Source organism: Dreissena polymorpha, chromosome 13 (assembly GCF_020536995.1).
Source record: "Dreissena polymorpha isolate Duluth1 chromosome 13, UMN_Dpol_1.0, whole genome shotgun sequence".
NCBI lineage: Eukaryota > Metazoa > Mollusca > Bivalvia > Myida > Dreissenidae > Dreissena > Dreissena polymorpha.
In genome coordinates, this window is record NC_068367.1 from 8831587 (window position 1) to 8850179 (window position 18593).

Sequence of the window (18593 nt, forward strand, 5' to 3'; positions counted from 1 at the left end):
CAAGGTCATGTTGACCTGAAATAGGAAAATGGTTTCTGGATGATAACTCAAGAACGCTTATGCCTAGGTTAATGAAACTTCATAGGTATATTGATCTTGACTCGCAGATGACCCCTATTGATTATCAGGTCACTAGGTCAAAGGTCAAGGTCACAGTGCCAAAAAACGTATTCACACAATGGCTGTCAAGGTCACGGTGACTCAACTTAGAAAATGGTTTCTGGATGATTACTCAAGAATGCTTACTCCTAGGATCATGAAACTTTACAGGTACATTGATCATGACTCGCAGATGTAATAGTGATGAAACTTGACCAGGATGTTTGTCTGGACAATATCTAGGTCAAGTTTGACATTTGGTAAAGATTGAATGAACGGACTCCTCTCAGGTGAGCGAACTAGGGCCATCTTGGCCGTCTTGTTTTATTAAGTACCATCTATGTCTTTCTCAACAGCAATTCCACTGTTATGAATCTTAAAGCACTGTTAGAATATTTAATAAAGATGACTACTAGATTAAAACATAGGAAATAGATCATGATTTGAGTGCAAGAATACCTGACTAGATTAAGTGTCGTTTAGATTTGTTTATAAAAGGTTATGCCATCAACTTTCAAAGTAAATGTTACAACAATGTTGGTTAACCTGGGATAAGTGGGACATTATTGGCTCAGATAAAGAACTGTTCAGATCTTACAATAGTCCTTAGGTTACTCTCTCTGTGATAGTATACAACAACACACTTTCGGCCTAAACTAGATTTATGATAAAAAGAGAATTTTAAAAAACTACATAAAAACAGATAGTGTTGTCCAAGATAAGCCTGTGCGGACTGCACAGGCTAAACTGTAACAACTCTTTAGGCTTATTCTGTAAGCCCAGTTTTCTCAGAACGTGGCTCATTTGATTGCAGGTGGTGGAAGCTGTCCGTGAGCGCCCTTAAGCTGCAGAGCCCTATCACAGTGACCCCTAACGTGACGATAAGTGAAACCCTGGAGCTGCTGACCCGGGAGGGCTTTGACCAGGTGCCCGTAGTCGATAAGGATGGGTAGGTCACAGGATGAAGGTTTTTGGTACTAAAGCTTCTCACCTAGGGGACCTTGGTTCAATCCCTGTTCCCAGAAAAATGTGAGTTTGGTTGGTGGTCAGCACACATGACATGTGGGATGTCCTTCGGGTACTCTGTCTCCCCTCCCCCCCCCCATAACAAAATTAAAAGTATGTTTCATGAAAAAAACTAAACACATAATAGCTGAAAATTGCAGCTATAATGCGTCCCAACTTTCGTAACTCAAAAAAGTTAATTAGGTAGGATTACTGGACCACACATCTGCTCTACTAAATAAAAATAGCCTTAGGCGCGAAGAGACCTAGTTAACTCTAAAATACATTCACTCAGGATGTCAGTCACAGGCTGGTCAGACCCTATCTGAGGCTTGCCTGGCTCAAAATCAGATTTAATTCATCTGCCACAGTGGAATGCATCAGACCATTCAGGATGTCACTTTCCTCTTTTGCGATTTTTTCTGTCCCAACAAAAACTTTGGAACATAAATCTAGTTTATAGGGGTTTGATTTCTTTCTCCTTATATTTGATATCCTCCTTTTGAGTGTCAAGATGGCTTCACAAGTACTTTTAAACTTAAGTGAATCCGTTTCTTGTATTGCATAACTAAATGATGAAGTTATTCAAATGAAGCTTCATATAATGATAGCAGGATTAAGGAAAAGTACAGAGTACAAGAACTCTCACACCAAGATTACCGGTACACAATCATTGCCCTTTATTATAATGTAAAATATGGCAATAATAAAGACAATTATTAGATCGCCCTCAAGAGACAAGAATGAAAGCATAAACAATGCGTTGTTTTTAATATATATATTTTTTTTAATCAAACGTCTGCTTATTATCCAATAGGATGCAATTTTAAAATGGCAAATTAGTCATATCACCATATATTTTATATTCAAATTCTTACTTTAAAAATCTGAAAAAGTACATACATATTTTAACAAAGTACTAGTAATATTGTGATGTATTTGCAGGGCTGTACAGGGCATGGTAACCGTTGGAAACATGATGTCCAAGGTTGTGCGTGCAAAACTGCAGAAGTCTGACCCAGTTTCCAAGGCCATGTACAAGCAATTTAAACAGGTATGGTGTAACATGAAACTAGGTTGATGCAGTAGTCTTATATGGTGATCTTATAGTAATAACCAATGGAAAGTTTGCTGTTAAAATTCTATTAGACGAAATCGTGTTTGCATGGTTTCAAGAAAACTTAAAAATTGTACAAAATAATTATTAGGAATATTAGTTTTGAAAAAAATGGTTTGAACTGTTCACTTGTTTTCATTCAAATCAAATTTAAATGAAGATCAGACATTATATAATACAAATCACATAAAAAAAATGTATCATGAACACGACTGTTAATCATGGGTAATATACAATTGCAAACAATTCCCATTTGATCAACATAATTAGAAAAAAAATATTAATACTAGTAGCCAAAATGGTCCCTGTTTAGCAAAACTAAAACTATGTTCTGGTTGTATTGTTAGATTTTTTTCATGGTTTCATAGTATTTGTAAATTGTAAATTACACTTAAGTTGATGTAAAATCTAGAGTTGTTCTTGGAAAACTGGGCTTAATGCATATGCTTAAAGTGTAGTCTGCACAGGCTATATTAGGGATGACTCTATCTGGTTTTAAGCAATTTTTTATTTAAATAAAGTCCAGGAAAAACCATGATAGATTATCTCAGGCTAGTCAGGGATGACATGCACATGCATTAAGCCCAATTTTCCAAGACCACAGCTCAATGATAGTGTATGCACGTTTGTGTTTGCTTGTATGACCAGGTGCAGATGGACACGTCCCTAGGTCAGCTGTCCCGTATGCTGGATACAGACCACTTTGTCCTTGTGGTGCATGGACAGAAGCAGTGTAAGTATTGGGTATAACTCCATCACATTAAAGCAAGAATACATGTATAAGCCTCTTTTTGGGTAAATGGGGTTTAATTTTGTCTTGTTCTGGGAAAACTGGGCTTAATTCATGTGCGTAAAGTGTTGTCCCAGATTAGCCTGTGCAGTACGCACAGGCTAATCAGGGACGACACTTTCCGCTTTTATGGTATTTTAAGTTTGAAGGAAGTCCCTTCTCACCGAAAATCAAGTTTAAGCGGAAAGTGTCATCCCTGATTAGCCTGTGCGGACTGCACAGGCTAATCTGGGACGACACTTTACGCACATGAATTTAGCCCAGTTTTCTCAGAACAAGACACAATTCATTAAACAACGTTTTTCCAGAGCGAGGCTCATAAATATTTATATCAATGACATAAATAGATTAGATCAGTTAAACTTACAATACCAGTTCCTTCTTCATTGTCACTATATTTCTATATTTATACCCCCACAAAGGAGGTTTACAGGGGTATATATGAGTGAGCTTGTCTCTCTGTCTGTCCTGTCGGTCAGTCCGTATTCTGTGTCCGCTCTCTAATTCAAGTTGTTTTCTTTGATCTTCACCAAACTTGGTCAGATGTTGTATCTAGATGATGTCTAGGTCACGTTCGAATATGGGTCATGCCGGTTCAAAAACTAGGTCATGGGGTCACGTAGTGCGTTTTAAACATTGAGCATAGTGTCCGCTCTTTAATTCAAGTAGATTTCATCCGAGCTTCACCAAACTTGGTCAGAAGTTGTATCTAGTATAGTTTGGTTATTGATATTCCACCTTTTAAGTGTCCTGCTTGTTTATCTCTCACCAGGTATTTTTCTACAATTTAATAATGAAGGTCCTATCTATAATGGTTCAACCCTTTACCACTTAGATACGTATTTTCACCCATGTGTAGTCCCTTAAAAAGTGATATTTAATTAAAGACCTTTCTTACTAGATTTAAGTTTTTAAGGCTTCATCTCCAAACCTTAGATACGGATTAGCAGCAAACATCATAAAACCTGAACAGACTGCGAGTTACTCGCAGGCTGTTCTGGTTTTATGCTGTTTGCAAAAGCCATTTTCGCTTTGCTTCTTATGGGGGAAAGGATTAAACAAGTTATACTTTTGTTCTTCATGTTGCAATTCATAAAACATGAGCTGAGTCATGCAAAAATAAGTCTTATGCCATATGACATGAACAGATGCATATTTTACTAACCTTTTCCTGATCGGAAGCAAACTGAAAATGCCAATATGGATCCAGCATGAAACCAGAACAGCCTTCTAGTAACTCTGTTCAGGTTGTATGCTGTTTGCTGCTCATCAGCATCTTAGGGTTGGAAATTAAAGTTTAAAACTTGAATCCAGAAAGAAAAGTTTTAAAATTAATTAGATTAACAAAGGCACTACAAATTTGTCAAAGAGAATATGTTTGTGGTAAAGGGTTAACATAGGTTTTTATAACTTCATGTCCAGACGAGGGAAGCTCCAAGACAGTTCAGAGGCAGATGATCTTTGGTGTTGCTACCAGAATTGACCTGATTAACTTCATCACGGAGAATGCTCCAATAAACGCAGAAAATTAAACTGTTGCAGCAAATCTGTCACAAATGTTTTAACACAAAATGTAAACCTCAATATAGATACTAGTATACATGTATAGATATATAGATATGTAGATATATATGGGCTTTTTTCATGACTGTGGTGTTAGGATGGGTTTTATCACACAAGTTGATCGTGTGACGTTGTATTCCATGGAGTCCGAAGGAAAAACCACAACAATGTTATATACCACTTATATTATATTATTATATATTATCTTCTTATGATGAAAAAACTTATTACAAGTAGCAAATGCAACAAATAATGTATAAATTCTGATCACAAAATTTACATAAGACCTATGCAAATATTGACGTGATACCATGACATGCTATCATGACATCATTATGACGTGTACATGAATGACATGATACAAAAATCTGTTTGTTCTAGCCATTTTATATGGAAATGGATTTCACACTTAGGAATGCAATCCTGATCTGGTCTTCTGTATTTGATACCAAAAATACACTAGTATTTCAGAAAGGATTCTTTAGGTGTAAAATGAATATAAGTTATCATAAAAGAAATCTCTCAAACACAATATATATGTAATGTATATCAATGTATTTTGCTCAAATTGTCTTACCTGATAGATTTAAGCCTGTTTTTTCTTGTGGAGTTTTTTAGTAATCATTTTTTGATTGCCGATGTGGATTCTTATTATTCACACTGCATGACGTATATATTGATGTTCATTTTGAGTCTGTGTTTTTATTGAACTGTTATTTTTAGGTAATATTGATGTTTAATGTTTTATCTTAATGTTTCATGGTTTTTTCATATAATTTGATTTCATACATGTTTGTAGTAATGATGATCTGTTAAGCTTTTAACAACATGTCTTATATCATTTTGAAGTAATTAAAAACAAAGTTGCAGAATGCTTATATGAGTCATGTTGTGGGAAAAGCAGGCTTAATGTATCCCATATAAGCCTGGCTAGTGCTTCATCATTGTAAAGGCTTAATGTATCCCAGATAAGCCTGGCTAGTGCTTCATCATTATCAAATTTGTGTGTAAGAATTCAACTTAAAAATCAGGATAAATGCTGTTAAGTAAAAAAACAAAAACATTGACACAGCACCTTGTTTGTTTTTCTCTTATCTTAAATTGTTTTGTCTTTCATTCTTTTTAGTTGGAATCTCTTTCTTGTTAATGAGGTATTATTATTATTTGATAAAATATTGTGAAGGATCATATTGATGTAGTTTGTTTTTGGAAATAAATATATCAGCTGGTTTACAGGGTTAGATGGCTGTTATGTTTATTCTATCCCCAATGTACACCCCAACCAAAAAGAATATGAGCCACGGTCTGTGAAAACTGGGCTTAATGCATATGTGTCCAAGACTACACTTTCTGTTTTAGTGTATTTTCCTTTAGAAGAGACTCCTTTATACCAAATACTCCATAAAAGTGGAAAGTGGCGTCAGTAATAAGCACAGGCTAATTAACGGGCAATACTTCAAGCACATGCATTAAGCCCGATGTATACCAGTGCGTGTCTCAAATTATATATAACACAACTTTTTTGTTGGCGTATACAAATTAGTGTTATAGCGCATTCTATGTAAGCAAATTTTTAGTTTTATTCATTACCAAGAGATATGTCCCCACAAGTGCAAGAAAAGTTCTGTAAATACAATTTACAAGATTGGGCTGTTTTATTGAAATCGCTTTAATATTTATGTGACTGCAACTCCTGCATACGGCTTGTTTGGTTATCCATTTTGGCCACAATTGTATAATCTAATTCAGGGAATCAAAACTTGTGGAGACGTAATATGGCTTACTAAATTCTATGATTGTTACTGGAATGGTAAAAAACATTACCATTGTATAGATCAATCAAATAAATACATTTCTATTGATGAAGGTATGGTAAAAAATAATGTGAACAAGTAACGAGTCAAATATGCAAGCAAGTGGGTGTTTCCTCTTATAATATAGAGCATACTTCATTTACTTCCCATTACGAAAACAAATGGAAAAAGGTAGGATGTGACTTTACATCATTTAAACAAGTTAGATTTTACAGAAATACTGTGCACTTGGTGATGAATAAAGAAAACTTCAGTATTCAGAATAGTGCACTATGTAAGACTGGAAGTTATGTTGTGTACCTATAAAAGCCTTGTCCTTGGTTATGTTGTTTTAAGATACTTCAAGACTCGTGTGGTACTAATAAGTTTTAATTTAATAAGAGTTAAAATTTCCAAACAATCTTGACCATTGATGCATCCATTCCACATCAGTAAGTCAGTTGTACTAACTTAATTCCAGAGACGCAGATATCTACGTCTCTGCTTAATTCATAGTGCTATGCTAATGGACATCTTATTACATATTTTTTCTCAATGTAATTTTTCTGGATAAAAGACGGTCCAGTTCTCCTATTCAAGCAAGATAGTGGTTTTTGTCTATGTTTATTGTTAGCGTCTCGCATTCACGTAAATAAACGATTATTTTTGTATGTATTTTTCGAGATTCATTATAACACATTTTGCACGAGGAGCTGTTGATTTACAGACGTTTCGCGCCCAAGTCTTTTCGCACCCTAGTTATTTCGCCCCCAAGACGTTTCCGCCCTGGTCGTTTCGCACCTGGTCGTTTCGCCCCCATACTAGCGGAACAATAGTTGTTGAGTAGTTTAATTGATGACCATTATATAATTTTAAATAAGAGGATATTTATCACGTCAATGACTAAACTTATAGTCTAGACTATAGAGTAGTAACAAAAAACTAAAAAGAGATATTTTTTCTGACCTATTTATTCATTTGACATACAATAACGTAGAATAACAGTGTAAAACAACGTGATGAACACATACGATATTTCAGTAGTTTAGTTACATAAAACGACAATGAAAGCATTCTTTATTTATATATTTTATGAACTACATAAACACAACAGCGTATAAGCAACACAAAGAAAAGTCCGTAGAGTCTATTTGTTTATTTATTTGGCATAAAATAACGTAGAATAACAGTGGCGTAAAACATCACGATGAACACGATAATTCAGTAGTTTAGTTACATAAAACGATTTAGAAAAGGAGATGGGCAATTCTTCACAATGAAATTAGATTACATCCGTTAAAGTCATGCAAGTGAGTTCAGTATAAGAACATGTAATCATGTAACTTCGAAACACAATGAGCAGTCACTATGACCAATTTGATTGTGTTAGTCACTGAGAGATATAGTTTTGTTCTCTACATGAAGATAAAAAAATAGGCTTGTATTACTCTACAGCTAACTTAAAATTTTAATGTTATATGTTTTTAAGTAACATTAATGATTAATTTCTTGCTCCTGTGTCTGCCTTGAAAAGAAAACAAGACTTTAAACAGCATCTGAATTAATGTGACAATATGAATTAAAAATGCATATTTTTCAAGTATTATTTATGTTATAAATACATGTTTTAATATATATTTCATGTTTTTTTTCTGACATTTTAATGCAACTTGTGTCACTTAATTAACATTTTTTAGTAGTTTAGTTACATAAAACGACAATAAAAGCATTCTTTATTTATATAGTTTATAAACATGACAACACGAAGAAATGTCCGTAGGGTCTATTTGAACACATTCGATATTTCAGTAGTTTTCAGCGTACATCACTCCATATCTGGCGGTCCGTATAGTTTTCCGCAAGCACGCAGGTAGTGAGTGGTCGTCAGTTCACCCGCAGAGTATTTTTCAAATAAATCCTTGACTTTTTGGGAGAGGTGTCTGTACTGACGGCCTCTATTTGTGCCGTCATTGCTGCCGGATGCTATCAGGGTTGCGTGCCGCTGTGCATGCTGGCACTCACTGAGCAGCACAGGTACTAATCTGTAAAATGACAGACCGCGGTGACCAGCTCTCGAGTTCAGACGATGGTGATATCCTGAAATGTATATAAGGAACTATTAAAACTGACAAATATCTATGAAAATGTAATGTATGTTATTGTTTGTTCACTGTATATATAAATTACGTAGAATATAATTATTTGGCGAAAAGAAATAGACAGTTGAAGTAGTATTAAATAATGCAAATTATACTGCATATAAGGCAATGTTAAGATAAGCTGTCCGCATTGAATGGCATGTTCATAACACCTGTTCATACTGTTAATCAAATATCAATTTAGGGAGCACTTTAAAAGAAAACTGATTTGTTTATTTATTGACAATCGAAGGCGGGTGTCAGTAATTGATTGTTGCCTAAGCACCACTTTGTGCGTAAGCTGTCAAGTTAATCAATGGAACTTATCGCAATTAAGATGTTTAATTATGTCTTACGACTTTAACAGAGAGTTTCAAGGTTTATTGTCTCGTCCATGACATGTACAATATAATAAATAATAATACATAAAATAATTATTATTTCCATTTACAAAGTCATTTTTAATTGAATTTAATAAATAGTAATACTAATAGAATATCACGCATACAAGAAACCAACTGTTTTATTTCCATACATTGTATTGTATTAAATATGAAATTGCACTACATGAATATTTTTTGGAATATAATAGAACAGAACACATAGTTTATTCGAGTATACATAGCACATAATAATAAATTACAGCAAAGCACATTTATAAACTGAATGAGTCGTAATTATTTACATTACAATATATAGCAGCACTGTTATTCTTTTAATACAGATCTCCAAATGTTTTCACATTTCGTTTCCTACAAATGGTAAGCGCTATAGCTACCATAACTAACACCTGTTTTATCACAATAACATAATGAGGGAATGAAATACATTGTTAATTTAAGACTCGTGCTATTTAAATTTACGGTCAATTGCCTCATATATATCTATATAATCCGCTTATAAAAGATACTCATATCAAATTGATTGGATTGTGATTATCAAGTCAATTAAAAAAATATCTTTGATTTTGTATGAGTAACTAACTATTATTCAACTGACTCACCTGTTTTGCACGTTCGATGCTGCCAACCCGAGCATGAATCACATTGGACCGCGTGTTGCCGAGGACGTACTTCAGTCCTGCATCTTATGCATGGAAAATCCATGTTGCACACTACTCCCGTTCACAACTATTAAACTATCACAGTTTCAAAGACTATAATGTTACACTTTATACGACAAAATGTTGAATGTTATAAAAAAAAATCACTATTAAAAAATCCTGTTTTTATAGGCCCGACACTAGATCTATGCACTGGTCTGACTTTTTGACTGCATTCATTTTACATTAATATATATACTTATGCTAATTGCTTTTATCACCTACCCTTTGTCGGATTAATGCGTGATATACTTACATTATTGAATATAATGGTCACCAATTAAACTACTCAACACCTAGAGTTCCACTAATATACTTACATTATTGATTCAGGGTACTTTCTTTGATGATAATATAATGGTCACCAATTAAACTACTCAACACCTAGTCCCTGGTCGTTTCGCACCTAATATGGGGGGCGAAACGACCAGGTGCGAAACGACCAGGGCGGAAACGTCTTGGGGGCGAAACATCCGAGGACCGAGCTGTTGACTCGCGGACGAGGGATTAATGAAGTACGCCGCATAAGTAACATTTGCAAGCGTCTAGTGAACATGAACAAATGAGCGTCTGTTCACCAAGTTGATTTCTGGATAGACGAGGAAGTTAAATTCTACATGCAAAGCAAAGTAAGTATTTTTGCAGGAATGACAGCTGAATATGGTTTTATCAAATAATATTATATAATCAGAAAACATGGAGGATACGAAGACGTCTAAATAGCAATGATTCTTAGTAAAGTAAAGCTAATTGACTTAGTTGCAACTTGACTTGCATCTTTAAATTTTGTTCTTAAACTAAAAAAAATCTACAGAGCAGTAGCTTGAGCAGATACAAGCACCTCCTTTAAATCTACAAAGTGCAATAATAATCAATAATCAAATCAATATTAATAATCAATTACAGGCCAACTGGTTTTTGAGGCAAGTTTGTGTCGCGATACCAAACTAAAGCGGGATTAGTGGAAAGATGTGTGGTGCACTGGTTAGCTCAGTCGGGAGAACACTCGCCTTATAAGGGAGGTGTCTCTGGTTCGGATCCTGAACTGGCTGTACAATTTTCTCACTGTTTGACAATTCAGCCAGCCAAATGTCACAGGGTGAGTAAATTGTGCGGCCAGTCCAGGACTTGAACCCAGGACATCTTGCTGACAGGGCAAGGGCTCTCCCTACTGAGCTCACCGGGCTGCCACACAAGTTCTCCACTAACTTGACCAAGTTCAGACCGTGACATACACTCTCACTTGAATATGTGTTTTTCCTCGAATACAGGGATTCGGCGTGATATATAATTAACCATGTGCCTCCGTAGGAGTATACCCAGGTAACGTCACGGCCCCATGTTGGGCGCCATTGTCGTCCCTTCCTAGCTAAGCCTATGCGTTCGGGTAATTGACAGCAAGTGATGGTTCATTTCTCTGATAGATTTGGATAGGATTTATAAATAATTAACTGTACAGAGTCAGGTTCGGTGTTCTCCATAAAAATTGTACTAACCAGTTAGATTTTAGTTGCAGTTAGATTTCAGTTGCCAGAAACTTGAGTACTAAAATTGTTGTTTTATGCACGATTTCAAAGAAAATATCTTGGGTGAAAGCAGCCAGCACCTAGATTAAAGTGACAAACCTTATAAAGAAAAAATGCACAAGAATCTGAATATACAATGATAAACTAACATAAATTAAATCATGTTTGCCTTTTTCATTTTCCGGATGATAATCATGAAAAAGGTTTTCACTTTGCGAGTAGACTGACCACCATGTTGCAAATGCTTGTTTCTGTGACATACATTCACTGTTTAGATTTCATTTCAATATTAATTTGTTTGTTTGTCTGAAAACATAGTCTCCCTTGTTAATGGTTACTGCAGGTTCACATTCTCTTAAACTTTACCTCCACAGTAATGGTTTTTCATGAAGGACATTGATGTATAAAAAACACTGCAAATATCTCTTTAACAATTTTTCGAGTGTTTGATCTCAATATGCTGTTATAATCAGAAAGTTTAAACATAGTATCATTGCATAGCATCTCGTAGATTAAAAATGCTTGTTATCCCCGCCAACAAAATTTTCGGAGGGGATATAGAAATAGTCTCCGTCCGTCTCTCCGTCTGTGCGTCTGTCTGTCCGTCTGTCCGAAACTTTGTCCGGAGCATAACTCTAAAACTACTGAAGGGATTTACTTGAAGCTTGAAATATAAACAGATGGCAACTAGGAGAAGTGCAGTGACCAAGAACCATAACTTTATCTTCCTTACTTTTTGAATTATCTCCCCTTTTATATAATTTTAAAGTAAATTTTTGTCCGGAGCATAACTCTAAAACTACTGAAGGGATTTACTTGAAACTTGAAATATAAACAGATGGCAACTAGAAGAAGTGAAGTGACCAAGAACCATAACTCTATCTAGCTTAGTTTGTGAATTATCTCCCCTTTTATATAATGTCAAAGTAAATTTTTGTCCGAAGCATAACTCTAAATCTACTGAAGGGATTTACTTGAAACTTGAAATATAAACAGATGGCAAGTAGGAGAAGTGCAGTGACTAAGAACCATAACTCTATCTACCTTAGTTTTTGAATTATCTCCCTTTATTCCATTTATAAGTAAATTTTTGTCCGGAGCATAACTCAATATCTACTGAAGGGATTTACTTGAAACTAGAAATATAAACAGATGGCAACTAGGAAAAGTGCAGTGAACATGAACCATAACTCTATGGGCCATAGTTTTTTAATTACCTCCCTTTTTTCATTTCCATATATTTTATTCTCTACAACATAACTCCAACACTATATAACTTATTGATCCTTGATATATAAATAGTTGACACAGGTGCACTGTTTTACAAATATTATTCTTCTCTCTAAAACAAATGTTCTCATACAAGCAAACACATTTCGGCGGGGATTTGGCACTACTGTGACAAGCTCTTGTTAAACATTAGTTCATTCTTCCACAAACCATATCTTAATTTACCCAAATTAAGCTTAATCTGTGACCAATAAGAAATGTTCAGTAAATGTTCCTTTTCCAGATTGTTTCCATATTAATACATATAACCATATACATGCACTCCACCATTCAAATACAACTATTTATGGTATATGCCAGAACGTTGCCAGCAGTTCACCAAAAATTCTTCCGTTGTATTTTGTTGTTGATGATTGTCTGAAAAATGTTCTGTATGCTAAAAAAACACTAATAATACAATTACACAATTTCCTGATTAGTTGAGTGCTTTTTGTTTAATTTTTGCTCACCTGAGCACAACATGCTAGTGGTCAGCTGTTATCTCGCCTTTTGTCTGTCGTTTTGTGTCAGTCATCATCCTTGTTAACACTCTATCTGCCACATTTATTGTCCATTCTTCATGTTAATTTGTCAGAACATTTGTCCTATAGATATCACAGTAAATTATGAACTGTGTTGTGTGGGTCAAAACCTAGGTCATTAGGTCAAAAAAGGCAATCGAAAATAAATACCAAGATTCTCATCCAAATTTTGGGGAAAATTGGGTGGGGGGGGGGGGGGGGGTGGGGGGGTTTATTTATTATTTTTTATTTTTCATTTTATGTGTCGGACCTATATATAAGTAATGAAATATTCACAAACTTGTGAACTTGAACTTGGAAAGATGTGTGGTGCACTGGTTAGCTCAGTCGGGAGAACACTCGCCTTATAAGGGAGGTGTCTCTGGTTCGGATCCTGAACTGGCTGTACAATTTTCTCACTGTTTGACAATTCGGCCAGCCAAATGTCACAGGGTGAGTAAATTGTGCGGCCAGTCCAGGACTTGAACCCAGGACATCTTGCTGACAGGGCAAGGGCTCTCCCTACTGAGCTCACCGGGCTGCCACACAAGTTCTCCACTAACTTGACCAAGTTCAGACCGTGACATACACTCTCACTTGAATATGTGTTTTTCCTCGAATACAGGGATTCGGCGTGATATATAATTAACCATGTGCCTCCGTAGGAGTATACCCAGGTAACGTCACGGCCCCATGTTGGGCGCCATTGTCGTCCCTTCCTAGCTAAGCCTATGCGTTCGGGTAATTGACAGCAAGTGATGGTTCATTTCTCTGATAGATTTGGATAGGATTAATAAATAATTAACTGTACAGAGTCAGGTTCGGTGTTCTCCATAAAAATTGTACTAACCAGTTAGATTTTAGTTGCAGTTAGATTTTAGTTGCCAGAAACTTGAGTACTAAAATTGTTGTTTTATGCACGATTTCAAAGAAAATATCTTGGGTGAAAGCAGCCAGCACCTAGATTAAAGTGACAAACCTTATAAAGAAAAAATGCACAAGAATCTGAATATACAATGATAAACTAACATAAATTAAATCATGTTTGCCTTTTTCATTTTCCGGATGATAATCATGAAAAAGGTTTTCACTTTGCGAGTAGACTGACCACCATGTTGCAAATGCTTGTTTCTGTGACATACATTCACTGTTTAGATTTCATTTCAATATTAATTTGTTTGTTTGTCTGAAAACAAAGTCTCCCTTGTTAATGGTTACTGCAGGTTCACATTCTCTTAAACTTTACCTCCACAGTAATGGTTTTTCATGAAGGACATTGATGTATAAAAAACACTGCAAATATCTCTTTAACAATTTTTCGAGTGTTTGATCTCAATATGCTGTTATAATCAGAAAGTTTAAACATAGTATCATTGCATAGCATCTCGTAGATTAAAAATGCTTGTTATCCCCGCCAACAAAATTTTCGGAGGGGATATAGAAATAGTCTCCGTCCGTCTCTCCGTCTGTGCGTCTGTCTGTCCGTCTGTCCGAAACTTTGTCCGGAGCATAACTCTAAAACTACTGAAGGGATTTACTTGAAGCTTGAAATATAAACAGATGGCAACTAGGAGAAGTGCAGTGACCAAGAACCATAACTTTATCTTCCTTACTTTTTGAATTATCTCCCCTTTTATATAATTTTAAAGTAAATTTTTGTCCGGAGCATAACTCTAAAACTACTGAAGGGATTTACTTGAAACTTGAAATATAAACAGATGGCAACTAGAAGAAGTGAAGTGACCAAGAACCATAACTCTATCTAGCTTAGTTTGTGAATTATCTCCCCTTTTATATAATGTCAAAGTAAATTTTTGTCCGAAGCATAACTCTAAATCTACTGAAGGGATTTACTTGAAACTTGAAATATAAACAGATGGCAAGTAGGAGAAGTGCAGTGACTAAGAACCATAACTCTATCTACCTTAGTTTTTGAATTATCTCCCTTTATTCCATTTATAAGTAAATTTTTGTCCGGAGCATAACTCAATATCTACTGAAGGGATTTACTTGAAACTAGAAATATAAACAGATGGCAACTAGGAAAAGTGCAGTGAACATGAACCATAACTCTATGGGCCATAGTTATTTAATTACCTCCCTTTTTTCATTTCCATATATTTTATTCTCTACAACATAACTCCAACACTATATAACTTATTGATCCTTGATATATAAATAGTTGACACAGGTGCACTGTTTTACAAATATTATTCTTCTCTCTAAAACAAATGTTCTCATACAAGCAAACACATTTCGGCGGGGATTTGGCACTACTGTGACAAGCTCTTGTTAAACATTAGTTCATTCTTCCACAAACCATATCTTAATTTACCCAAATTAAGCTTAATCTGTGACCAATAAGAAATGTTCAGTAAATGTTCCTTTTCCAGATTGTTTCCATATTAATACATATAACCATATACATGCACTCCACCATTCAAATACAACTATTTATGGTATATGCCAGAACGTTGCCAGCAGTTCACCAAAAATTCCGTTGTATTTTGTTGTTGATGATTGTCTGAAAAATGTTCTGTATGCTAAAAAAAACCTAATAATACAATTACACAATTTCCTGATTAGTTGAGTGCTTTTTGTTTAATTTTTGCTCACCTGAGCACAACATGCTAGTGGTCAGCTTTTATCTCGCCTTTTGTCTGTCGTTTTGTGTCAGTCATCATCCTTGTTAACACTCTATCTGCCACATTTATTGTCCATTCTTCATGTTAATTTGTCAGAACATTTGTCCTATAGATATCACAGTAAATTATGAACTGTGTTGTGTGGGTCAAAACCTAGGTCATTAGGTCAAAAAAGGCAATCGAAAATAAATACCAAGATTCTCATCCAAATTTTGGGGAAAATTGGGTGGGGGGGGGGTGGGGGGGTTTATTTATTATTTTTTATTTTTCATTTTATGTGTCGGACCTATATATAAGTAATGAAATATTCACAAACTTGTTGGTTTATATGCATAACACCTATATGTATGTATGTATGTAAAATTATATAGAATAAAAGAAATACATTATCAAAATTTGACTATTGTGTTTTATTTTACCCTTTTAAAATATCATGATGAACATATCCTGACATTCAATAAAACATTGACTACACAAAGTATTAAAGAAAATACAAATCTGTAACAGAACAGAATAAAATTTCCTAGGCAGACAACAGCTTGACTTACTGTAACCACAAATGAACTTGTCATACAGGTCCGCGAAGGTTAAAGTTTCTGCACATTTTGACACCCCGTACCAATCTTTTACGGTTGTAACCCCGTTTTTACACCTCAAAATAAGAACAGTTTGTTGTTGTTCACGCTCGATCACTGAAATTTCAGACGACGCTCGTGCGCCGTTAAAAATCAATAAGCGTCTCGGAGACATTGAGTTACCGATTGCACTTCGCTATTTTCGTACTTTCAGCCGTTTCGTTCTCAGTATGTATTTGTGGCTCGAATTTTTATGCCCCCCTTCGAAGAAGAGGGGGTATATTGCTTTGCTCATGTCGGTCTGTCCGTCGGTCCGTCCACCAGGTGGTTGTCACACGATAACTCAAGAACGCTTGGGCCTAGGATCATGAAACTTCATAGGTACATTGATCATGACTCGCAGATGACCCCTATTGATTTTGAGGTCACTAGGTCAAAGGTCAAGGTCACGGTGACCCGAAATAGTAAACTGGTTTCCAGATGATAACTCAAGAATGCTTATGCCTAGGATCATGAAACTTTATGGGTAGATTGATCATGACTTGCAGATGACCCCTATTGATTTTGAGGTCACTAGGTCAAAGGTCAAGGTCACGGTGACCCGAAATAGTAAAATGGTTTCCGGATGATAACTCAAGAACGCTTATGCCTAGGATCATGAAACTTCGTAGGTAAATTGATCTTGACTCGCAGATGACCCCTATTGATTTTCAGGTCACTAGGTCAAAGGTCAAGGTCACAGTGCCAAAAGACGTATTCACACAATGGCTGCCACCCTACAACTGACAGCTTATATGGGGGGCATGCATGTTTTACAAACAGCCCTTGTTATTTTTTTATATCAATATTTTATTCATCTCCCATCCATATAAGTTCAACCTTAGTAAATATAATACTTGACATTCTTGTATCCTCAATTTTGAAGCATTTTTTAGCAAAACTACAACAACACTAACTTCCTAATTTTAGTCAAAAAACGCGGCGGATTTTCCCAATCCAAAGGGACATGGACCCATTCCCAAAACTGTGGAAAAAAAACACAGTAACACTAACTGTTCAGAACGGTTCCTTTGGGTCTCAAGAGAGCACCTCAAGTCTATTGTTAGTCTTACACCATGGATGGATTTTATATCACTTGCCAAATGTGATGATCATAATGAGACAGAGTGTCAGGTTTAAGATTCAGGTCAAAGGTCAAGGTCACAATTCAAGCTCCAAGGTCAAATTTAGGAAATAACTTTGCTAAGCTCGGATGGATTTTCAAGTATTGCAGAAGTGATCAGCATTATCATGAGACTGTGTGTTGAGGTCAAGAAGCAAGTCCCTAGATCGAAGTTCAAGGTAATAATTCAAGGTCAAGTGTAGATACTTTCCGCTTATTAAAAACGTGATCTGCATGATGAGAAATAGTGTTGTTAATGAAAATCAGGACCCTTAAAGTGATCACCTTAATGAGATGGAGTGTCATGCGCAAGACAAAGGTCAATAGGATCAAGGTCACTTTCATAAGTCAAGGTCAAAGTTGTAAGCATAGTCTTGAGCATATCAAGGGGTTTCAAATAACTTTACAGTACATGTAGTTACTTGCATACAGAGTGGCGTTAACTATAACCCTGTCCCCAGGTTGACCATATTGATCACAATTAAAGGTTAATGGTAAAATAAGCGAAATATATTGAGACTATGGTTTTGAAATAAATTACAGAAGTTAATAGCAAACAAAGTTACCACAGGTTGAAGGTCACAGTTAAAATACAAACTCAAAAGATAAATAAGAGAAATTATTTGAGTCCAATCTGTTCTTAAATTTTCTTGACAGGGGTATCTTTATGTTAATGCCACTCTTGTTCTTATGATGGTGTAAATGTGTACCCCTGAGCCAGTTGTGGACTGTTGGCCAAAAACAAAATAATTTAAGCAAATACAGTTAAGTAACACTTGACGATAAGTAAACTATTTGTATTAATGACTAAGCCTCTGACAACTCAAGCTACATCATGTATATCAGATAAAATAATACTGATGGTTTAAACTCCGCTTTTATCTGTTATTTTGTAATTGAATGTGAAATGATCATGGCGAGTTGAGAGGATAAATATTAAGATCGTTTGCATTAATTAGAAGATAGTAAATGCCAAAATATAATATTGGTAAAACCAGTGTGTAACAATAAAATAAGGTATTTTTAATGTTATTTCATTCCAATACTTTTTATCTTTATTCGTCATGTATTTATTTTTTTGGTCACTAATCTCGCAAAAAGAGTGTGGATCATTATTTAGTGTAATAAATGTAAATCTATGATTCTGATGGTGTTAACTTTACTTCCTACTGACTCCTAACTTTTGGCCAAGTCCCAAATGCATTTGATAGCCACATCACCACACTTTGCTTATATCTGTTCCTGTTTCACAAGCAGGGTTATTGTCAAATAGTAAACAGCTTTGAAG

The 18593-nt window shown here is 35.3% G+C and overlaps 2 protein-coding genes and 1 long non-coding RNA gene across 11 annotated transcripts in view; 2 read left to right on the plus strand and 1 right to left on the minus strand.

Moving 5' to 3' along the window:
- Positions 1-5815, plus strand: part of LOC127855137 (cystathionine beta-synthase-like) — a 28075-nt gene extending 22260 nt beyond the window's left edge. For all 5 annotated transcript variants that reach the window (XM_052390533.1, XM_052390531.1, XM_052390532.1 and 2 more), the window contains exons 12-15: positions 914-1048; positions 2050-2158; positions 2870-2954; positions 4434-5815. In XM_052390533.1, the coding sequence (XP_052246493.1) occupies positions 914-1048; positions 2050-2158; positions 2870-2954; positions 4434-4543 (439 nt within the window). In that variant the 3' untranslated portion in view covers positions 4544-5815. The remainder of the gene's footprint in view (positions 1-913; positions 1049-2049; positions 2159-2869; positions 2955-4433) is intronic.
- Positions 1-18593, minus strand: part of LOC127855143 (uncharacterized) — a 178862-nt gene that overhangs the window by 113584 nt on the left and 46685 nt on the right. The gene's annotated exons all lie outside the window — the stretch shown is intronic.
- LOC127855132 (phosphatidylinositol 4,5-bisphosphate 3-kinase catalytic subunit delta isoform-like) overlaps positions 10101-18593 on the plus strand; it is a 123835-nt gene continuing 115342 nt past the window's right edge. For 2 of the 4 annotated variants that reach the window (XM_052390516.1, XM_052390521.1), the window contains exon 1: positions 10101-10236. The gene's annotated coding sequence lies outside the window, so the exon portion shown is untranslated. Of the gene's footprint in view, positions 10237-18190; positions 18323-18554 lie in introns of those variants that run through there. The other 2 variants (XM_052390519.1, XM_052390518.1) reach the window with 2 other exon arrangements.